General features: G+C 50.0%; 1 protein-coding gene and 1 long non-coding RNA gene across 5 annotated transcripts in view; one reads left to right on the forward strand and one right to left on the reverse strand.

The window, feature by feature from the left end:
- Window positions 1-23,221, reverse strand: part of LOC135249786 (uncharacterized) — a 34,563-nt gene that overhangs the window by 9,250 nt on the left and 2,092 nt on the right. The window contains exons 4-5 of one of the 2 annotated variants that reach the window (XR_010328778.1): window positions 15,021-15,202; window positions 14,337-14,541 (exon numbers count right to left, since the gene is read on the reverse strand). This is a non-coding gene — a long non-coding RNA (uncharacterized LOC135249786). Of the gene's footprint in view, window positions 1-14,336; window positions 14,542-15,020; window positions 15,203-23,221 lie in introns of those variants that run through there. The other variant, XR_010328777.1, reaches the window with a different exon arrangement.
- Window positions 678-22,605, forward strand: LOC135249781 (cytoplasmic polyadenylation element-binding protein 4-like). Of its 3 annotated transcripts, none has more exons than XM_064325333.1 (11): window positions 678-1,127; window positions 1,826-2,982; window positions 9,297-9,387; window positions 13,648-13,698; window positions 13,917-13,940; window positions 15,035-15,193; window positions 15,523-15,612; window positions 16,022-16,140; window positions 16,305-16,418; window positions 17,140-17,322; window positions 18,402-22,605. In XM_064325333.1, the coding sequence occupies exons 2-11, from the start codon at window positions 1,882-1,884 to the stop codon at window positions 18,627-18,629; spliced, it is 2,160 nt and encodes a 719-aa protein (XP_064181403.1). In that variant the 5' UTR covers window positions 678-1,127; window positions 1,826-1,881; the 3' UTR covers window positions 18,630-22,605. The 3 variants fall into 3 exon arrangements, with proteins under 3 accessions (XP_064181403.1, XP_064181404.1, XP_064181405.1); XM_064325334.1 differs by having other exon boundaries at window positions 678-1,117; XM_064325335.1 differs by lacking the exon at window positions 13,917-13,940.

Genomic DNA, 23,221 nt, shown 5'->3' on the forward strand with positions numbered 1-23,221 from the left:
GTCCCAGTGAAACTCAGTACCCTTATTCTGGTGATAACCCCATATGCACATGCACACACACCGCTTGTAGTGCTACGCCATAGTCAGAATATTTTATGCTTGGGGAAAGCTCTCTAAATTAATTATGTGGCCAATTATGTAACTTGGAAGTAAAACCAATGTGATTGAGACATTCAGGGGTATTCTGATATGAACAGGAAAGAACATTGATATACATACAGCTTGTCTGTTTATGTTAAATTGTACCTTAACAGCCGCATCACATAAACGCACAGTTATAAATTTAAGCGTCACATTTTCCCCACGCAAGAGGATGAAGTCGATAACAGCTCCTATTTCTTGGAGGTTTCCTCCACAACACGATGGTGGACAGACAACTGCTGTCACGTAGGGGAAGATGTTCGCGCATCCCATAAATTTATCATGCGCCAAGGACCTTACGAGGCGGAGACACGAAGAGGAAGGGAGGCGTACAGCTGTACGCCAGCTGACCCCAAAGGGCGGAGCCACGTTTCTGATTCGGCAGTGAAGAGGAAAGTGGGTGCGCGTTACACGTAACACCCAAAGAAATGCCTAAATTCCAGATGGATTGAGTGGGCTGAACAAATCAAAAACTTGTGTGGGTGTGGTTATGGAAGTGGGCGGGGTAACAGCCGGAAGTGTCTCGCGACTGGTTTGGCTGTCATTTGCTGTAGCTTCGGTAGGTTCCGAGGAGAGAGGACAGTGGCGAGGAAACGCAGGAAAGGAAAAAATTTATAAATGCAGTAATAAGAAAATGCCAGCCACCATGAAACCGACCACGAAGCATATTTGATTTATATACGGTTGGCGTTATATTGAGAAAATCTAAGGGACTGGCTCTCCTTGATGTAAAATTTGTTAGCTAGCTAGCTCGCCGAATAGTTAGAAAAATAAGATAAGGCTGTGTCATTGAGCAATCAGGACACGGACTAGACAGTAATACATCGAGCTAGCTGTCTGTGATTTCTATTTTCTGTAGTTTTACGGAATTTCAAGGATCCATCCAATCGCCGACCATTTAGCTTGCTAAGGGAGCTTAATTTGCTGTGGTCAGAACGGAGCGGATCTCATCGGAGACGTCGCTTTGGAGACAAGGGTACGAAAAGGTGAAAAGTGTTTATTTTTGACGACGCCAACGTCGACTTTTTAAGACCCTGACCGAAATGTGTAAACCATTTTCCCTACTGGTAACGTAGAAATATCCGAAAGAGTGGAAAATTTGGCCCAGATCCCGAGCGAACTGAAGACGTCATCAGAATTATCTTGTATTAAATGGTTGTTGCTTGTTCCTTTTAAAAGGAAGAAAATTCGGAGGTATCGGTATCATGCGATTCTCTCTCAGAAACACGGACATTGATCGAATTCATTGGATAGGTAGATTTGATCGGTCTACCTTTCCTGAGTTAGTGGCCGATTACATTTGCAAAGGCGTAGCTAATTATTGTTCGTTTTCTAGCTGACTTGCTGCATGACTGCAAACTAGATCGAAGAGAGCAAACGCTAGCTCACAGCTAGCTGCTAACGTTCACTGTATTCGTGTAATCGCTTACGTGTTTCCTTGGACACGTTTCGGGACTAAGATGAAGGCTTTTAAAAGTCATTATTGTTGGATATGCGTTGTTATTTAATTTATAATCACCAGCGAGTTGCCGGACAAAAGGAATATTTCATAATAATTACAGTAGCGAACTAGATCTGCAGTAGGTATTAAGCTAGCTAGTTGTCAGAGTCTAATTACATTTAATTTCGGCAGAACGCATCATTAAATAACCTCGAGTTTCTGTTATTTGTTTGTCTTTTCCAGGGAATTAAGACAACCGAGTAAAACACTGTCAGGGGAAAAATTACCGGAGCACCTAAATGGGGGATTACGGGTTTGGAGTCTTAGTGCAGAACAACACTGGTAACAAATCGGCTTTCCCTGTTAGAATTCACCCACATCTGCAGCCTCCGCACCACCAGAATGCGTCGGCCAGTTCCGCTGCTTTTATAAATAACACACCTGCTAACGGCAATAATGGTGGATCCGCGTGGCTGTTTCCTGCCGCAGCTGCTCACGGCAACATGCAAGACGAGATTCTGGGGTCGGAGAAACCGAAGGCCCAGCAACAGGAAATGCAAGAAGCGCAAGAAAAGCAGCAGTCTCCGGGCCAGCAGGACGCGGGCATCATCTCCGAGCTGGAGAGCTCCAGATCCGAGGAAGGCAAGGGGGAGAACGGCTCGGTGGACAGCGGCAGCGGCAAGGAGAAGCTGCGGATGGAGTCGCCAGTGCTGACGGGGTTCGATTACCAGGAGCCCTCTGGCCTGGGCTCCGGTGTGCCGTCCAGCGCCGCCTCCTCTTCCTCGCTCACCGGCTTCAACAACTGGTCGCCCGGCGTGCCGCCCAACCCGTCCGCCATGATCAACGAGGACGTCAGCTTCTTCAACCCCGCCGCCTCCGCCAGCAACGGGCCCCTGCTGTTCCAGAACTTTCCGCACCACGTCAGCCCCGGGTTCGGCGGAAACTTCTCCCCCCAGATCGGGGCCCTGTCCCAGCACCACCCGCCGCACCCCCACTTCCAGCACCCCCACAGCCAGCACCAACAGCACCGGCGGTCCCCCGCCAGCCCCCACCCGCCCCCCTTCTCCCACAGGAACGCTGCTTTCGGGCAGGTGCCCCACTTGGCCAACAGCCTGAGCAAGGCCCCCTCGCCGTGGGGCAGCTACCAAAGCCCCTCCCCCACGCCCTCCTCCACCTCCTGGAGCCCCGGGGGCGGGTATGGCGGCTGGGGCGCGTCCCAGGGCCGCGAATACCGCCGCGGTCTCAACGGAGGGGTGACGCCGCTCAACTCCATCTCTCCGCTCAAGAAGTCGTTCCCCAACAGCCACGCGTCCTCGCAGAAGTACCCGCGCGCCGCTTTCAACCAGAAGTCCTGGATGGACGACAGCGTGAGCCGCAGCGAGAACATCTTCCCCTTTCAGGTGAGGCGGTCCCCGCCAGACTCTGCAACGCCCCCCCCCCAAAAAAAACAGCCAAACGCTCTTAAACAAAAGGCATTATTGGGCCCCATAGCCTGTCGATATTGAATCTGGAACATTCCAGTGCTGACAGTGGTCTGCAACCCCTCGGGGGGGGGGGGCGCCTGTAATTGACTTTACCTTCGCTCAGGTCTGATCATGCACCAGGACGCTCCCCCCCCATCCCTGCTCCCTCCCGCTGCTCGATCAGGCGCTCTCAGTTCCCCTGTTGAGCTGCACATGAAGCGTCTTCCTCAGACTCATGTCTGTGTGAGCCCGACTCACTCACTGTAACTGCAGTGTGAAAATGAACTGCAGTCATGCCACGGGCTAGGGAGCAGAGAACACGCTGGTCCGCTCTCTGATAGCAGGGGCTGTGATGACTGTTGCTGTGTAAGCATGATTGGATTTTCCAAATCGGGAGGAAAAGGGCAAAAAGCACAAAAAAAAAAATCTATATATAACAAACGTGAAATGTTGGCCTACTCTGGATTTTTTTCCTGTTTTACTCAACCTTGCTGCTGCTGTGTCGTGCCTAATCTGATTATCACAAGGCTTTCTCGTGGCCTCATTTGATAGATGCAGTACAGTAATAGATCAAAGCCGAGCGCTCTGACTGCCACGGGCAGGGTGAGTAATGTAGTGCCGCCATTCTGGCTGTGAACGATCTGCCATTCTGGCTGTGAACGCTCTGCCATTCTGGGTCTGAAAGGTCTGCAGTTCTGACTCTGAAAGTTATGCCATTTTGGCTCTGATAGGTCCGCCATTCTGGCTCTAAACGCTCTGCCATTCTGGGTCTGAAAGGTCTGCAGTTCTGACTCTGAAAGTTATGCCATTCTGGCTCTGAACGCTGTGCCTGGCTGATACTGGAACAGCACAGGTACAAGTGAAACAATACCCGCAGCGGGGAATATTCTCCTGCGTTCCTCCTTCGCTCCGGGCCAAGCGATAAGGGCTCGTTCTGGAGGTCGTCAGCAGTTATCGCGAACGGATGCGACAGATGCTGTTTTACGCAGGCGTCCACTCTCTCTGTCTTTGCTCTTCAGATAATGTGGTATCTGTAATGGCTTGTAAAAGGCAGGATCGGGACAGATTCCCGTTTCCTTGGCTCCACGATGCTCAGACCGGACTCTCCCGTGTCCTCCGGCCAGGTCACCGGGGATAATCAGCCTGGTTTTATTGATCGGCGATCGACGAGGCAGCTGTGACGGATGGGAGATGCAGGGGCTGATGGGTAATGGTGCGCTGGTGGCAGTTGGGGTAGGGTTTCCTGGCTCCAGGACGGTCTGCGTTTTGGAGGGCCCTGGTCCGGCTCTGTGGGCTCTGTGAGTTTTGGTGAGACCGTTTAATCTGGAGCCCCCGTTTCTAAATTTCTCCGCCTTTCTGCTTCAAAACTGAGCTCGCAAATACGCCCCCAGTACAGGCTGCAGAGTCCCGTCCTGTGCCCTTCTCCCCGGGTTCTGCACCTCGCCCACAGGACCGCTGTCTGGCTGCCCCGCCCCGCCCCACCCTGCCCCGCCCCGCCCCGCCCCGCCCTGTAGAGTCCCTGTGGTTTAACAGGCTGTCTGAGGAGAGCCCAGAATGAGAGACTCCTTTTCCCACGTGAGCATTTTTTGTTGTTGCAATCCGCACACGTTATGCAATGCTGGCGGATCATGTACAGACAGACCCAGACCTCAGTCTCTGTGCTTCTCCTGACTACGGGCCGGAGCTGCAGCCTGCGTTTAGCACCTCCTGCGTTTAGCACCTCCTGCGTTTAGCACCTCCTGCGTTTAGGACCTCCTGCGTTTAGCACCTCCTGCGTTTAGGACCTCCTGCGTTTAGCACCTCCTGCATTTAGGACCTCCTGCGTTTAGCACCTGGTGTATTTAGCACCTCCTGCGTTTAGCACCTCCTGCGTTTAGCACCTGGTGTATTTAGCACCTCCTGCGTTTAGCACCTCCTGCATTTAGGACCTCCTGCGTTTAGCACCTGATTTAGCACCTCCTGCGTTTAGCACCTCCTGCATTTAGGACCTCCTGCGTTATGCACGTGGTGATTTAGGTGCATGGGTGGGGTGGATGGGGCAGGGTGGGTGGAGTATTCAGGTGAGGGGTGGGATTTGGGTGGGGGGGCAGGGCGTGTGGTCGGGGTTTCATGGAAAGTGGGTAGAGATGAGATGGGTGGGGGAGGGTTCTGTCTGCAGGTTTACACGCCAGCCCATGGCCCTGGTCACAGGAGACTGCGGCGAGCGTATTGTCTGCGGACCTAGAACCTGGTTCCAGGCAACACCTCCACGGTTGCTGCGAGCTGAGTCTCTAGCAGTCCAGAGACGCGGCAGGTTTACCACGCAAACACCACAGCGCTCGCCGGACAGAGCCTCCACATCGAGAGACCGGCCAAGCGTATACACCACACGCACACACACACACACACACGCGCGCGCACGCACACACACACTCGCATACAGTCTCTCTCTCTCACACATACACCACATACACACTCTCACTCACATACTCGCATACACACACACACACGTGCACACACACACAGTGCTCCTAGGCTCAAAGTCCAGACATCCTCTTAGTCCTGAGTAAGCTGCTCTAAACAGCCCCCCCCCACCCACACACACACACACACACACAGTTACGCTACGATAACATGCTGCAATGCAGGACATGCCACTGAAAGGTAGTAACCATAATCTGTGAAAGAAACCAATCATAATCTGTGAAAAAGAAACGGCTACAATCTGGGAAAGAGACCCAGCCATCATCTGTGAAGGAGTACCAGCCCTACTCTGTGAAAGAAAACCAGTCATAATCTGTGAGAGAACTGGCCATAATCTGTGAAAGAGGAACAGCCAAGCTTGTTTGAATCTCACCTCAGAGGAAGGAGCCAGAGTGAAAAGGAGTGGAGCGTGTGACTGAGGTGGAGACCTCATTATCACACGTCTGTCCTTTGCCTTGTTTAACTTGTTCCCTCAGTGTTTTTGTGCAGGAGCGGCTGCTCGCTGAGCTCTGTACCCACTGAGCCCTGTTTGGCTGGGAGGCACATCCAATGCAAACTGCAGTCACTCTAATTAATTTGCACTTGGCCATTTGCAGCTCACTCACGCAAGCCTTCCATATTCCGGAGACACGGCGTGTCCCTGTGAAAGGCCATTTTCAGCGCGGCGCCGTCTCTGTCCCGATGCGCGGACGCTCGTAAACACCTGCAGAACGTCCCCGCGTGATTCAAACAGGACAGAACGTCCCCGCGTGATTCAAACGAGACAGAACGTCCCCGCGCGATTCAAACGGGACAGAACGTCCCCGCGCGATTCAAACGGGACAGAACGCGTTCCCCGCGGATTCAAACGGGACAGAACGTCCCCGCGGATTCAAACGGGACAGAAGTCCCCGCTGATTCAAACGGGACAGAACGTCCCCGCGCGATTCAAACGGGACAGAACGTCCCCGCGTGATTCAAACGGGACAGAACGTCCCCGCGTGATTCAAACGGGACAGAACGTCCCCGCGTGATTCAAACGGGACAGAACGTCCCCGCGCGATTCAAACGGGACAGAACGTCCCCGCGCGATTCAAACGGGACAGAACGTCCCCGCGTGATTCAAACGGGACAGAACGTCCCCGCGTGATTCAAACGGGACAGAACGTCCCCGCGCGATTCAAACGGGACAGAACGTCCCCGCGTCATTCAAACGGAAGACTGTGCTCTGTTTCAGTGATTCACACTGTGATCTGTGATTCAGTGATTCACACTGTGATCTGTGATTCAGTGATTCACACTGTGATCTTTGATTCAGTGATTCACACTGTGATCTGTGATTCAGTGATTCACACTGTGCTTTCTGATTCAGTGATTCATGCTGTGCTCTGTGATTCAGTGATTCACACTGTGCTCTGTGATTGGCTCTCCGCACAGCACTTACTCACTGCCATTTAGCTATTCTTTCATTTCTGTATCTTTTGTTTTCTTTCTTTTCTCTTCACCAGCATGTTTTCTTATCACAGCGAGAAACGTTTATACGGTAATTGCCGGTTCTGCGGTGTTTTGACACGCTAAGAAGCGGTACTCAGTGGTGATGCGGTTCCCGTGGGAACACAAGCTGTCAATGCTGCTGAGAACTGTGAGGACGTGTTTGTACAAATTGGACTGTCTTTGATTGGCGGTTCGAATGTAAAAGAAGTCCAGTCCTGGGGCGGGTTTGGGGTTCAGCACGCAGAACCAGGTCCACTTGCCCTGGTCCAGAAGTCGGTACCCTGAACTATTCATTATGAACCTCAGTGCAGATGAACCTCTGTGCAGATTGACTAGGGAATCGCCAAATCACATTTGCCGTTACAATGGGAGGGAATATGTTATCAGAGTCCAACCACTGGGTGGCGCTACACTGGAGACATAGAATGTATTGAGAGTGAGGTTGGAAATCCAGCCAGTTAGGGATTATGCATGTGTTTAAGTGTACATTGTATTTTACGGGACAGCCGTAATTGTAGGTGCGTGTGTGCGTTTGTGTGCATGTGGACTGGACTGCATTTATATAGCGCTTTTATCCAAAGCACTTTACAATTGATGCCTCTCATTCGCCAGAGCAGTTAGAGGTTAGGGGTTAGGTGTCTTTCTCAAGGACACTTCGACATGCCCAGGGCGGGGTTTGAACCGGCAACCCTCCGACTGCCAGACAATCGGTCTTACCTCCTGAGCTATATCACCCCGCGCATGGGTGTGTGTGTGCGCTCCAAGTCACGCACTCGTGTGTTTGCTGCGCCGTGTGTTTAAACGGACGGACCGACAGCCCTGCGTGAGCAGATGATAACAGCCCCCGGGAGTAACACTGCAGGTCAGGTGCTCATTAAATACGCAGACACACCCTGCTCTGCAGCCAGGGCGGGGCTCCAGCACAGAGCCACGCCCCTCAGCTGTCCCTAAAGCTGGAAGCCACGCCCTGGGGGGTATCTCACGAAGCAGAATTACTGAGTTAGCTGGATAACTGCACGGAGTGAGAACCCAGAACAGCTCTTTTTAGCTTCAGTCCGTGTTCCAGAGAGTTCTGGTCTTTTCTCAGCACAGTTATGCAGCTAATTCAGTAATCCTGCTTTGTGAAACAGGGCCCTGGCATTATTTCTGCATTAAGCAATGAAACCAGCTCATCTGAAATGTAGAGTTGCTCAACGCATGAACACAACAGCTTTAGCCGCCTACGAACTCCAGAATGCAGTTTGCCACGCCCTTATCTGCATCGAACATCTGCAGCTCTTTGCATGCTGGGTTTTGGAGTACGTGAGGAGAATGTGTGAATGGGATCTCAGTCTGTTGCCACTTGCCACCGAATTCTTTCAAAATGATGACATCCTATAAACACTTTGTCAGATCAGTTAGTTTTTTTTTAAAAGCAAAATCTAATCTAATCACTCTCACAACCCCTCCATTTTATCACAGCCCCGCCCACTTTGTCTAATCGTCACAGGAACGGCCACTCCCACAATCCTTCTATCTTATGTTGGCTCCGCCCACTCGCACAGCTCTGTGAGTCGGGTAAGCAGACTGCTTTTGTAACGGTTCATTATTTCGGGAGGTCCCGTGACCACCTGCCACCAGCTAGCTCTGCACAGGCCGTTGTTTGGGTGTCGCACTTGGCAGACCGCTGCTGCGTGACTCAGCAGCCGGTTTGAACCAGCTGTGTAAGAAAGCAGAAATTGAATATGGTCTGGAGGTGTCCGTGCACACAGCTGCACTGTCTGTGTACTCCTATAGCTCTGTAGCACTGCTAACATGGTACATACTGTGCTGAGCACTGTAGCATTGCTAACGTGGTACATACGGTACTGAGCTCCTGTAGCACTGCTAACGTGGTACATGCTGTACTGAGCACTGTAGCATTGCTAATGTGGTACATACTGTACTGAGCTCTGTAGCATTGCTAACGTGGTACATATGGTACTGAGCTCCTGTAGCACTGCTAACATGGTACATGCTGTACTGAGCACTGTAACATTGCTAACGTGGTACATACTGTACTGAGCTCTGTAGCATTGCTAACGTGGTACATACTGTACTGAGCACTGTAGCATTGCTAACGTGGTACATACTGTACTGAGCACTGTAGCATTGCTAACGTGGTACATACTGTACTGAGCTCTGTAGCATTGCTAACGTGGTACATACTGTACTGAGTTCTGTAGCACTGTGTATGTGGTGAATTTGAATGCCCTGTAATGTATTTTTGTCTTTTTCCAAAGAGGAAACTGCTGACAGTCATGGTGATGTCTGACTTTTTTTGTTTTTTTGAGCAGGAGCGCACCAGGTCCTTTGACGGCTTCAACATGCACTCCCTGGAGAACTCCCTGATTGACATCATGAGGGCGGAGCAGGACTCCCTGAAAGGTACCGCCCATCCCGCCGCTGTGACGTGCCTGCCGTGTGTGTGTGTGTGTGTGTGTGTGTGTGTGCGGGTGCTCAGACGAGCCGTGTGTGTGTGTGTGTGTGTGTTTGCGGGTGCTCAGGCGAGCCGTGTGTGTGCGGGTGCTCAGGCGAGCCGTGTGTGTGTGTGCGGGTGCTCAGGCGAGCCGTGTGTGTGTGTGCGGGTGCTCAGGCGAGCCGTGTGTGTGTGTGTGCCAGGGGGGTGGAACCTGAGTCTAGCGGTGTTGATCACCATCGTGTTGAGTTCAGCTAGCTACCCCCCCACATTACAGGTGAACAAAACGGAGCAATTTAAACAGGAGAGAAGTGAGCAAACTGAGACAGTAAAGTTTCATTGTTTTACTGCCGAACACGATGGTTTTGATTAGTATGGTCTGTTCTTTTCCAGTGTCATTACTGGCATTAGTAATCCAAGACAAGAACCTTTCTTCCCTATTTCATCTTCTGGGAGAAATGAGCAGAATCTTTCCAGGATGTGTGACAGAGTGACATCTCTGTCAGCTGCTGCAGTACGGATGCTGCAATGCCAAATATAAATCCGTACGAGTGTACAGAAACAGGCGCGGGATAGAGATGTACTCCATTTTGGATTGATCCTGTATACGTGGTAAAAGAGACTTGAGGCTGTTCTGTTCACAGTGAAGGCACTGGCAGGGTTATTATTTGTTTTTTTTTTTTACTGTGTATTGGTGGTTGTATTAAGTCTTTATGCGAATATGATGGAGGTTATTTTTGTGTAACTAAGCAGGCATTTCATAGGCAGTATTGACGCACTAAGTCTGTGCTTCCAGACAGAGGTATAAATATAATCTAATGTAATGTTGTGTAATAAAATGTCGGCTAATGTTTATGTAGCCAGTGCAGCCATAGCTCTGTATTAGCTGCACTGAATTAGAGACTGACTGAGCACAGTTTTCCTCACTACACTGAATTAGAGACTGACTGAGCACAGTTCTCCCTCACTACACTGAATTAGAGACTGACTGAGCACAGTTCTCCCTCACTACACTGAATTAGAGACTGACTGAGCACAGTTCTCCCTCACTGTGCTGAATTAGAGACTGACTGAGCACAGTTCTCCCTCACTGTGCTGAATTAGAGACTGGCTGAGCACAGTTCTCCCTCACTACACTGAATTAGAGACTGACTGAGCACAGTTAGAGTTCTCCCTCAGTGTTGTTCAGCTGTGCTGTAGCAGCAGTAATGGTGGAATCGGCTGTAATTTTGTTAAACGCGAGCGACAGAAGGGGCTATGCTAGGAGGAGTCGCTCAAACGCTGCCTCTTGCTCCACACTGCAGAAGGACTCTCTGTGAAAACAAACTGCGGGTGAGAGGCTAATATAATAAGGGGTCTAAATTGAGCTCTTGTAGGTGCAGTGGGAGTGTGCGTTGCACTAATTATGTCTGTCTGAACCCGATGCTCTGCAGCCCCGCAGGCTTTGATCTCGATGTGCTCTGTGTGTGAGGTATACCCTGCGGTCAGGCTAGTCAAGTTTGGTTGCACTGCGCCTTAGAAGCTCGGTTTAGAAATGGCTGCTTTTCTGGAGGAATGCCGTGTTAATATGGGCTACAATGCGCTAATGTCCGTAATATGAGCAAAATGTTTCAATGTGCATTAATTGATTTACTTGTGCTGCATGTGTTGTTATGTGCAGTTATAATTATCTGTTGTGCTAGTATGTGCTGTGTCAGTGTGCTCATTGTATTACTTACGATACCATGCAATAACAGTGTTACATGCTAATTGCACTACTCTGCACAGTGTTAATATGTGCAAGTTGCACTGGTATGTGTTAACAGTGTTAATATAAAATAATAGCACTGCTATGCGCTAACAGTGTAAACGTACGCTAATAGCACTGCTGTGTGCTTACAGTGTAAATATAAGCTAATTTCACTTATGTGCTAACAGTGTTAGTATACGCTAATAGCACTGCTGTGCGCTAACAGTGTTAGTATCCGCTAATAGCACTGCTGTGCGCTAACAGTGTTAGTATACGCTAATTGCACTGCTGTGCGCTAACAGTGTTAGTATACGCTAATAGCACTGCTGTGCGCTAACAGTGTTAGTATCCGCTAATAGCACTGCTGTGCGCTAACAGTGTTAGTATCCGCTAATAGCACTGCTGTGCGCTAACAGTGTTAGTATCCGCTAATAGCACTGCTGTGCGCTAACAGTGTTAGTATCCGCTAATAGCACTGCTGTGCGCTAACAGTGTTAGTATCCGCTAATAGCACTGCTGTGCGCTAACAGTGTTAGTATCCGCTAATAGCACTGCTATGCGCTAACAGTGTAAACATACGCTAATAGCACTGCTATGTGCTTACAGTGTAAATATAAGCTAATTGCACTGCTGTGCGCTAACAGTGTTAGTATACGCTAATAGCACTACTATGCGCTAACAGTGTTAGTATCTGCTAATAGCACTGCTATGCGCTAACAGTGTTAGTATCCACTAATAGCACTGCTATGCAATAACAGTGTTAGTATACGCTAATAGCACTGCTATGCGCTAACAGTGTTAGTATCCGCTAATAGCACTGCTGTGCGCTAACAGTGTTAGTATCCGCTAATAGCACTGCTATGCAATAACAGTGTTAGTATCCGCTAATAGCACTGCTGTGCGCTAACAGTGTTAGTATCCGCTAATAGCACTGTTATGTGCTTACAGTGTAAACGTATGCTAATAGCACTGCTATGTGCTTACAGTGTAAATATAAGCTAATAGCACTGCTGTGCGCTAACAGTGTTAGTATACGCTAATAGCATTGCTATGCGCTAATTGGGCTAACGTGGGTTTCACCACTCTGGCACAGCAGAAGGACACATTGGGACACAGAGAGAGCAGGGTGGAATTTGGGCAGAGCTCCCACCCTATGGTCCGTAGGACGGGACCACTGACGGGTGTAGGATGTCACTGCTGGGTGTGGGTGTACTTCTGGGTCAAAGACTGGCTTTTGGAGCTGGGTGGGGTTTTTGGGTGGAGCTGCACGTCGTGGATGTCTGTTTTTGGGAGTGTGGTTAAGTGCTGGGTCTCGCTGAGGGACATTATGCCACAGGTGACGTAGCTCTCCAGCCCAGGATTACTGCGGCTAATCTGGGGTGGAGCGGGTGGAGACGGTCTGCTCTCATCTCCTTTCTCCCCTTACCACCTCTCTTTTACTCTGTTCTTCCCCATCAATTTTTCATTTTGCCCTCTCTCTGTCTCCCTCCTGCTCTTTCTTTCTCTCTCCCTCTCTCTCTCTCTCTCTCTCCCCCGCTCTCTCATAGTCGCTGTTCTACCTGCAGCAGCTCAGCTGCTCTCCTAATGGCCGCTCTCTCATAGCTGCTGTTCTACCTGCAGCAGCTCAGCTGCTCTCCTAATGGCCGCTCTCTCATAGCTGCTGTTCTACCTGCAGCAGCTCGACTGCTCTCCTAATGGCCGCTCTGCCGCTCTCTCTCCCGCTCTCTCATAGCCGCTGTTCTACCTGCAGCAGCTCGGCTGCTCTCCTAATGGCCGCTCTGCCGCTCTGCCGCTCTCTCTCGTTCCGTGCGGCGGTTCAGCCGGTTTTATCGTCTCCGGCGTGGAGCTGAGCTTCAGGTTCTCTGCCTGCTGCTCGTGCTCCATTTTAAAACGACTTCCTCTGGCGAAGTGCTGGCTCTTCTGCAGGCTCATTTTCATACTGTGCTGTTTGCTCTCGATCTCGCGCACACAGCGAGTCTCCCTCTGCTTCAGGGAGTCTCACACTGAGTCACCGCTGCCTGGCTGACTCATCCAATCAGATCTCGCCCTGTAGTAACACCCTGCACCAGGGAACATTAAGTGGGCAGTTTGGAAAAGACTCATCGCGGCCAAATTGCCTTATATGCCCAGCAGCAGGTGTTTGAGTCCGTGAATTCTGTCCTTTTTCTCCGATGATGTTTTGAAGATAACAGCTGTCCCTGTAGCTGCCCGATTGGCTGGCCGTCCCCTCCTCCTGCCTGTGCAGGACTGTGTTTAGGAGCGCAGAGTGTGTTCAGTTCACCAGCCTGAGGGGTGGATTTGAGGGATATTCAGCAGCTCCACAACCGGAGCCTGTTACACGTGCGCCAACAGGACTTAACCAGTCACATGACTCCTAACCACATGACCCATGAATCCCCCCGCTGCAAAAAGAGGCTTCCGGAAGTTTCCTCCAGCCAGGATCCATACGGGGGCGTGGCTCTGTGAATGACCCGCTTTTCATCTCTGTCTCCCCCTGCAGGGCGTCTGGGGTTCCCACACCCGGTGGGGGACAGCTCTTTGCCCATAAACGGTACGTGTGTGTGTATGTTTGTTTTTGTGCGCGCGTGTGTGTGCGTGTGCGCGCGCGCTGCTGGTTTGGGCGTGTGTGTGCGTGCGCTCGCGCGTGTTGGGGCGCGCTCTGTGACGTCCGCCCTGCGGTAACCGTCTCTAGGACCGAGTCGTGTTGCTCAGGGGCGGAGCTTTCTCTACTCTCATCACACACCATCTCTTCTCTCGTTTCTCATGCAGCAAGGAATTATGGGAGACGACGAGGTAATGACACGATTTCAATCCGTCACAGATGATCTCTTACTTTGGTTGTGCGTGTGCGTGTGTGTGTGTGTGTTTGCGCATGCATACCCGTTTCTACGCATTGGTGGTGATCTGTCTGTGGAAACACATAGCCGTGACAATGGTGTGGAAGAGTGTGTTTCTGCCAGAACTGCAACATGGAGGGTCAGGAGTGCTCTGGGAATTTAGCACAGTATACACACACACACACACACACACACATCATCGGAATTTAAGTGATCATACATAAAGCAAACATGTTCCCATAACCCCGTTGAAAATAATTTCAAAAATACTTAACGGTTATCAGTAACCCTGATAAAAAGGCAGAAATTAAATAACAATCAAAATCCAAGACGTATTTCATTGGCTGTTTTTAACTCATCTCATAAAAGCAAAACGCTTACAAACGTTACATGTCAGATCTGCATCATAAAACAGGAAGTCCCAGATGAAAACAGTGTCCCAGTCCGGGACGTGTCTAACCCCTGTCCTCACCTGGGACAGGGGGGCATGGAAGACCAGGTCTAACTGGCCCACTCTCCGCAGCACCCCCCTCCTGAGCGCTGGCTGGAAAATTTGGCTGTCAAGTCGTGCAGAAAAATTTGAATAACTGAACAGAAATGGAAAATAAGCTGACACATCTTCCCATGCCATTCTTCGCTCCTTGTAATTTATTATCTTTTGTTTTTACTGTGCTGGGTCCTGCAGTCTGTGTAAATCACTGAGCTCTGTTCTCTGTTTGCTGTAATCATGCGTCTCTCCTCTGGCTGATTTTGGACTGGTAAAGGGGGGTGTGGGGCTGGGAGGGGTGTTGATGTGGGCACAGGAGGAGCCGACTGGCCTGTATTTATCATTAGCTCTCTGAACTGAAAGTCTTATGTATGTGGCTAATTTTGTGTGATGGGGAGTGTTGATGAAGGGTGTGGTGTATCAGATGCAGTGTGATGAAGAGTGATGATTAAGGGTGTGGTGTGACGGATGCAGTGTGATGAAGAGTGACGATGATGATGGGCGTGGCGTGGCTGATTTCAGAGGGGCGTGGTGTTGCGATTGACTGACCTTGTGATTGACAGGTCACTCGTCCTTGTTCCCGATGGAGGACGGCTTTGCGGACGAGGAGAGGGGGGACCAGGGCGTGGCTGGGCTGGGCTTCCCCCACCAGAACGGCGAGCGCGTGGAGCGCTACTCCCGCAAGGTCTTCGTGGGGGGGCTCCCTCCCGACATCGACGAAGGTACTGCCCCTGCCGAAACCAGGGAGAATATCACGGAACGTTCCGGAAGAACATTCGCCCAGAAGCGGTCGACGCAGTGTTCTAGAGCAGGGCTGCAGCCTGACCGAGCTCGCGAATGCAGCGCCTCTAGTCCTAATATTCCCCGTTAATGCAGAACCTCTCATATCTGACTGCACACGCGCATCTGTCTACACGCACACGCGTGTCTGTCTGCTCATGTCTGACTGCACGCACACGCGTGTCTGTCTGCTCATGTCTGACTGCACGCACACGCGTGTCTGTCTGCTCATGTCTGACTGCACGCACACGCGTGTTCTTTCCTCTTACAGACGAGATTACCGCCAGTTTCCGCCGCTTCGGTCACCTGTTTGTGGACTGGCCTCACAAGGCCGAGAGCAAGAGCTACTTCCCCCCTAAAGGTGAGACAGACGGGTGTGTGTGTGAGAGAGAGACAGCCAGGTGTGTGTGTGAGAGAGACAGGTGTGTGTGTGTGTGAGAGAGAGAGAGAGAGACACAGCCAGGTGTGTGTGTGTGTGTGTGTGTGTGTGTGAGAGAGACAGTCAGGTGTGTGTGTGTGTGTGTGTGAGAGAGAGAGAGAGACACAGCCAGGTGTGTGTGTGTGAGAGAGACAGTCAGGTGTGTGTGTGTGAGAGAGAGAGTCAGGTGTGTGTGTGTGAGAGAGAGAGACAGGTGTGTGTGTGTGTGGTTTTCAAATGAACTGGACCATGGGGGTGGAGACTAATCACACGCTGCGGAATCAGGCTGTCTGTGACAGAGATGAGACGCCATGACAACGGTCTGAGTGACATCTGCTCCCTGGTTTCCCAGGTTACGCCTTCCTCCTGTTCCAGGACGAGTGTTCAGTCCAGGCTCTCATTGACGCCTGCATCGAGGAGGACGGCAAGCTCTACCTGTGTGTGTCCAGCCCCACCATCAAAGACAAACCTGTGAGTGTCCAATCAGAGTCAGGCAAAACCTGCAAGTGTCCAATCAGAGTCCGTCAGACCTGCGAGTGTCCAATCAGAGTCCGTCAGACCTGCGAGTGTCCAATCAGAGTCAAGTCAGACCTGTGAGCATCCAATCATGTCTGATGTTTGGGGCGTGTCCTTAGGTCCAGATCCGGCCCTGGAACCTGAATGACAGCGATTTTGTGATGGACGGCTCCCAGCCCCTCGACCCCAGGAAGACCATCTTTGTGGGAGGAGTTCCCCGACCCCTACGAGCAGGTGTGTGTGCGCGCATGCGTGCGCGCATTTGTGCGTGTATCTACATGTGTGTGTGTTTATATGTGTGTGCTGCTGTATATGTGTGGTGTGTGTGTGTGTGTGTTAGCGTGTGTGTGTGTGCGTGTGTGTGCATGCATGCTTGTCCACTGTAAAGCCGTTCTGATTGTGGCAGTAATGTGATTGCACAGTAAGGTCTGCAGTAAGGACTGAGTGTCAGGTTTCATACGGAGCTCATCCATCTCACTGCGCAGGAGAGCTTCTGTTGTTACGGGGAGGAGAGCCGGGCGGCGGCGTGCCGTGTAGCGCTGGACTAATTACGTTACTGGCTCTTCAGACGTGTGTAATGATATTAACCCAGTGATGCACACTTGTGTCATTCCCTGCCAGACAAAGACGTTACTTCATGTATTCTGTTCTGCTGGTGGAGAGTGATGTAACTCTGGGATAATTAATGTGATCTGGGCCAGACTGGTATGTGAGCAGGCGGCCATTTTGGCTCAAGAGCTTCCTGTAGTGCTGGGCTGATTCACTGTTGCCGTTTCTCCGTGAGTGTTGATTTGTGTTTGTTATTCTGTGTTTGTATAAATGGGTGTGTGCTTGCGTGTGTGTGTGTGTACATGCGTGTGTGTGTGTGTGTGTGTGTGTGTGTGTGTACACGCGTGTGTGCTTGTGTGTGTGTGTGTGTACACACGGCGTGTGGTGTGTGTTTGCACCGGCCACGTGGAGCTGGCGATGATCATGGACCGGCTGTACGGGGGCGTGTGCTATGCCGGGATCGACACCGACCCGGAGCTGAAGTACCCGAAGGGGGCGGGGCGAGTGGCCTTCTCCAATCAGCAGAGCTACATCGCCGCCATCAGCGCCCGATTCGTCCAGCTGCAGCACGGAGAGATCGATAAACGGGTGAGCACGCTCGGGCAGGGCGCTATACACTCAAAGCACGTTTAATGGTGGAAGCAAGAAGCAAACGCATGCCCTGCACTGCTGCTTTATGAATAGTGTTTTAATAATTCGTTGAGTGAGTGAGTGAGTGAGTGAGTGAGTGAGTGAGTGAGTGAGTGAGTGAGTGAGTGAGTGTGTGAGTGTGTGTGTGTGAGTGTGAGTGTGCGAGTGAGTGTGCGAGGCCAGATCAGGAAGCCCGTGTCTCCTGTCCCACACTGCAGCCCTTAGGCCTGTATCTGAGGGCTGATTCCCTGAAGGACAGCAGTGCACCAGCAGGGTGGCGTTTGGAGGTTTTTGTCACTGCAGATGAGCAGGACAGGGCAGCTGCAGGGCCGGGGGGGGGGGTTTCGTGCGTGCCGCAGGACAGAGGCGTTGGGGGGGGGGCTCTGTACCGCAGCAGCCCAGGGCATAACGCAGACATGCAGAAACGCGCCCCCCTCCCCCCCGGGATGCGGGCGGAGACGGTTTGCATGGAGCTGGAGCAGCGAGGGGCTCCACTGCGCAGGATTTGCCTGCCATGTAAAGCCCGACCGCCCCGGCCTGCGCTCGCCTTTCATCTGCATCGCCACGACAACGGCTGTGCAGACGGCACCGCTGCCGTTTGCATTAGAGCTCTTTTGATGTGGCGGTTTCCCCCCCCCCAGCGTTGCCTGCGAGCACATCGCTTAAAGCATTCTTAAAAAATATGTATATATGTGTCAGTTTGCATTTTTTTTTGGCAGTTTAAAACAGTCAGAACTGGGGCCCAGCGGTGAAGATGGGAAATGTAGTTTTTTCGGACCAGGGCTGGGTTGCATGCACACGCATGTGCGTGTGTATATAAATTAGGCTGAATGCAGCACAGAAGGAAACAGAGTGACACAACATGATCTCTGCTCAGGGACTTTACTGAAGACCCCTGAGGTTCAGTTAGTAACCAGCCCGGTAAAATGAGTGTACTTGTGTAAGTTTTAGCGTGTTCTGTGCGCAGATGGAGGTGTACTAACTGCGTGTTCTCTGCGCAGGTGTATTAAACGTGTGTTACGCTCTCCCGCTCTCAGGTGGAAGTGAAGCCATACGTCCTGGACGATCAGCTGTGTGACGAGTGCCAGGGGACGCGGTGCGGGGGCAAGTTCGCGCCCTTCTTCTGCGCCAACGTGACCTGCCTGCAGTATTACTGCGAGTACTGCTGGGCGGCCATCCACTCCCGCGCCGGCCGCGAGTTCCACAAGCCGCTGGTCAAGGAGGGCGGGGACCGCCCCCGCCACATCTCCTTCCGCTGGAACTGAGGGGGCGGAGCCAGGCCCAGGCCCCGCCACACCTCCTTCCGCTGGAACTGAGGGGGTGGAGCCAGGCCCAGGCCACGCCACACCTCCTTCCGCTGGAACTGAGGGGGCGGAGCCAGGCCCAGGCCCCGCCTCCTTCCACTGGAACTGAGGGGGTGGAGCCAAGCCCAGGCCCCGCCACACCTCCTTCCGCTGGAACTGAGGGGGCGGAGCCAGGCCCAGGCCCCACCACACCTCCTTCCGCTGGAACTGAGGGGGCGGAGCCAGGCCCAGGCCCCACCTCCTTCTGCTGGAGCTGAGGGGGCGGAGCCAGGCCCAGGCCCCACCTCCTTCTGCTGGAGCTGAGGGGGCGGAGCTAGGCCACGCGGCAAATAAATGCACTTTTCTGTTGCCGATTCCTTTAGGCTTTTAAAGATCCTTAATATATAATTTAATTTTAAGAAATGAGTAGCAAAATATGTTTATCAAAAAATAGTCCCATTTCATTTCCCCTCCCCCCCTTCTTCATTGATTTTATATTAGTGCACATAGAAACTCTGAATGCATTGGAATGACTACAGCTGTTTTAGCATCTGATTTGACTGTAAATTGGCTTTAATTGGCTAATCCGTTAACACTTACTGTAAAGCATTAAAACCAATGCTTCTGGCTGTGGAACCAGCTTGTTGCTATGAAAGGTGTCTCGCTAATGAAGGGTGCACTTATTTTTAGGATGCAGAGTCGGAGTCATTAGTCCCAGTAGTTAACCAAAGCTTGGTGTAAATTGGTATGTTAAAGCCCCACGTGCAGCCATAGACCCGTTTAACCCCTCCTAACCTTCTGGCTAACTGGACTAAAGCAGTATCTTCCCGGCTGTTAGTGTTGGATGTTCGTTTCCCACATGCTAACCTAATACCTCAAGCTTTGCTGCTAATATTTTGAGTAGGGTGTAGACGATAGGCTCCCTCCCTTCCCCGCATACGAAAATCACAAAGGGAAAAGGTGCTGAACAGCCAGGGGTCTGTGTGTGTGTGTTTAACAGGCACTCAGTGAGGCTGCTAGCCAATGAGAGAGCGGTTCTGTACCAGGCTGCTAGCCAATGAGAGAGCGGGTATGTACCAGGCTGCTAGCCAATGAGCAAGCGAATCTGTTCCAGGCTGCTAGCCTATGAGAGAGGAGGTGTGTTCCAGACTGCTAGCCTATGAGTGAGCAGGTCTGCTGCAGGCTACTAGCCAATGAGAGAGCAGGTGTGCTCCAGACTGCTAGCCAATGAGAGAGCAGGTGTGCTCCAGACTGCTAGCCTATGAGACAGCGGGTTTGCTTCAGGCTGCTAGCCAATGAGAGAGCAGGTTTGTCCCAGGCCTCAAAGCTGACCCACTTCAGATTGGATATGGAGGTGCGAAAGGCCCTCGGCGATGGGCCGTCCCGTGCGGCTCCGCGCTGCGCCACCTCCAGAGCGCATGTGTGCAGCGTGCCTGCGGAACAGCATGCCATGCGCAGTGCAGCGGGCGCTCTCTCTGCATGCCCCCCCCCCCCGAGCGCAATAACGAGAACGCAGACGCGCGCGGCACGCTTTAGGAACGCGGCCAAAGACCCACGCACGCACGCACGCGCGGCAGCCAGGGACGGCTCGCGCCTTTTCACATTTCCGATCTGGGTTTTATTATCGCTCGCTCGAGGTGGGTAAACCAAAGACGGGGCTTGTGAGATCGTTTGGGTCAGAGGTCAAAGGTCAGCAGTCAGGGGTCCCCCACAGGCCAGGAGCACGAGTACAGTGGGAGGCATTTACCTTCCAAAGGTCCAAACGCAGACGTCTGAGCACGGGGCGCCGGAGCACGTTAGCTCGTTAGCCAACACGACACGACCCGGAATAAAAACAAAGAAAAGCCGACGGAATTCTGGGTAATCACAATAGCATCCTGGGTTTGCTAGCTTGTCAGGGATTTTGTGCTGAAATATAACTTCTTATACTAGTGAGAACTTAATCCTTGCGTTGGCTTGATGGTGTTCTTCAACACCGTTTCTACCATGACTTGAGTTTGTGGGTGTGGTGGTTAAGCATATTATAACACTTTTTGAAGAATTTGCTGTTAAAGAGAAAAAAATGATTGTTTTATATGTGGCCAGCTGGTTTTTGGTACAGTGTTTTCTAGCTGAATTATTTTTGTCATGCACATATAAACATTTATTATGCACTACTTTTCTATATCTTTTTTTCCAGCTGTCATTTTAGGCACATTTTTCACGAATGGGAAGAGACTCCTTTTTGCAATACCTCAATTTTTCACGTTGTGAAAAGTAGCTTTTGTACTTTTGTTACTGAGAGATCTGCATATATGGTGAAGTTCATTTAAAAGAAAAAAATTTAATGATTTTAATATATATATTATTTTCGATTCTGTTTTTTATACATGTCAGTGCTGAGGGAACCTTTTCAACTGTATACGCGTGCATTGGTGGTGTTGTGACAAGTTCTGCAGAGGAAAGATCAAAGTGTATTGCTAAAGGTCATATCTTTTACACTAGATGTTTGCTTAAGCAGAAAAAAACACGGGATTACTATAGCATGAGTGAGCTGTAACACTACAGTTAGTATTTCCACACATGCATTCAGCACCTCGTCTGTTCTGGTTTAAACCAGATGGTGCATCCCTAAATGTCAGTAGCAGGAATATAACCATAGTATGAAAATGCTGACTTGGTTCATGTTCGGCCGTGTCTTGTGTCACAAGAGTGGATGTTTGGTGTTAAATATTTTGCCTTTTAAAAATATATATATATATATTCTTGGGCTGCCAACTAGGTCCTTCTGTAATCTTTAGTATGCATGACATAAAATAAATACAGGAAAATAGCTTTTGAAATTGATCGTCGTGATTGTGCTCTAGATGTTTCGAAAATTTTACTTTTTTAAACCCCGCCCCCTGCCCCGCCCACCCACCCACACACCCGTCATGTGTTGATCTTTATGCCTTCCCCATACACAGACCTCTGCAGTGTGCACAAAAAAAACTCTAAATCTATTTTGCCGTGCAGGACTTGAGCATCTTTTAGGACAATGTTGGAGAGACTTGATCACTCACACCCCTCGAGGGTCTCTAAGACTTGATCACTCACCCCTCGAGGGTCTCTAAGACTTGAATGTGGTAAACGTCACAAGTTAACTTCGAGGTGTTATGTGCAATACTTTTTTTGAGATCTTTTCAGATACGAAATCTTTGCAATGTAATTCTTTAATGCCATTTTTAATTGCAGACATTTAAAGAAGATGTTAATATGTTTTCCACAGTCATTTTCTACGGTTACTGTAACCCTTTACATGCTGGTGTTTGTAAAAAAGAAAGAAATCAAACTATTTGTACTAATATAAATGATTGAAGTTATTTTTAAAACAGTTTTGTGCTCATTTGCTTATTTTGTTTATTTCAAGCTACTGTGATTGACAGCATTGTAATTATTAGGTCAAAAAAATGTAATTAGCAGTTTATTGGTATATTTTTAATTGGAATGTAATTCATTTTTATAATTTTGATCAGATTTTTGTTATATTTTTGAGGTGAAGCTTTTAATATGTTAAAGTGTCTAGTTTTTACTAATTGCTATATTGTGCTCCACAATATATGGTTCACACTTTCAGAAGGAAAAAATATTTAAATATGTCTGTTAATGATGTTACTTAATGGCAAAATTTCAATAGTTTTTAACTGTGTATGGGAAGGTTGTTGTATTTATTAATAGCATTTTTTTACTTAAGATATCACCTTAATTTTTATTATGTCATTTCTCATTTATAAGTTCCTATTTTTGTATTTTTCTTTCTAATTAAGTTATGTAATACAGATGTCCATATTTCTAGTTGGTCTGTAGAAGTGTAGTGAAACAAAAAAAGAAATCTAATCTAATGTTATTTAATTGTTTGCAGCCAACTATTTATAACAGTATGCATCATTTTTGAATATTTGTAATGTGAAATGTTGAATGAATAAAACTGTGAGAAGCACCTGTATGTGTGTGTGTGTGTTTGTGTAGTGGGGTCTGTGTGTGAGCAGCAGTGTGTGTTGTGGTTCTGTGTGTGTGTGAGCGGCGATGTGTGTGTGTGTGTGTGTGCACTCAGTGCAGATAAATGGTTCTTCAGATGTTTCTGGATCCCTCGGGGAGAGCTATGTATTGATTGCGTGTCAGAAATCTTCATTTGCACAGACTCTCTCAGATCTCTTGGGTTCGCGTGTCTATTTATAACAGTAACCGACGGCAACGGCGACTTCTGGCAGTTTCGCCTCTGAATGAATTCAGCTCAGTTTTTTTAAATTAATTTGACCATTTCATCTGCGGTAACTTACAGCAAAACAGACAAGAGGTGTACTGGAGTGCTGGTGACGTACTGCACAGGTTTATATACGTACAGTATGTTATTACATAACCACACTGGGGGGGGGGGGAGATGCCAAACCCTCCTTGAGCCATATGTTTCATTTTTTTAAAGAAATTATATGGTCTGATGCCCAAGTACTACAAGCATGTGGCAGTTGCAAACTGAAATTGTGATCCTTCGCCCTCTGGAGCCATCTTGTGGTAGAGCGTGGTACTGAACCACATACAGACAGGGAGACCAATGC

Source organism: Anguilla rostrata, chromosome 3 (assembly GCF_018555375.3).
Source record: "Anguilla rostrata isolate EN2019 chromosome 3, ASM1855537v3, whole genome shotgun sequence".
NCBI classification, from domain to species: Eukaryota; Metazoa; Chordata; class Actinopteri; order Anguilliformes; family Anguillidae; genus Anguilla; species Anguilla rostrata.

Bases quoted from the DNA above. Each gene is read 5' to 3' on its own strand.
- LOC135249781 (XM_064325333.1), top strand. From the start codon at position 1,882: ATGGGGGATTACGGGTTTGGAGTCTTAGTGCAGAACAACACTGGTAAC. The intron at 9,388-13,647 runs GTACCGCCCATC...CTCCCCCTGCAG, and splicing joins GGAGCAGGACTCCCTGAAAG to GGCGTCTGGGGTTCCCACAC. The intron at 16,141-16,304 runs GTGAGTGTCCAA...GCGTGTCCTTAG, and splicing joins CCACCATCAAAGACAAACCT to GTCCAGATCCGGCCCTGGAA.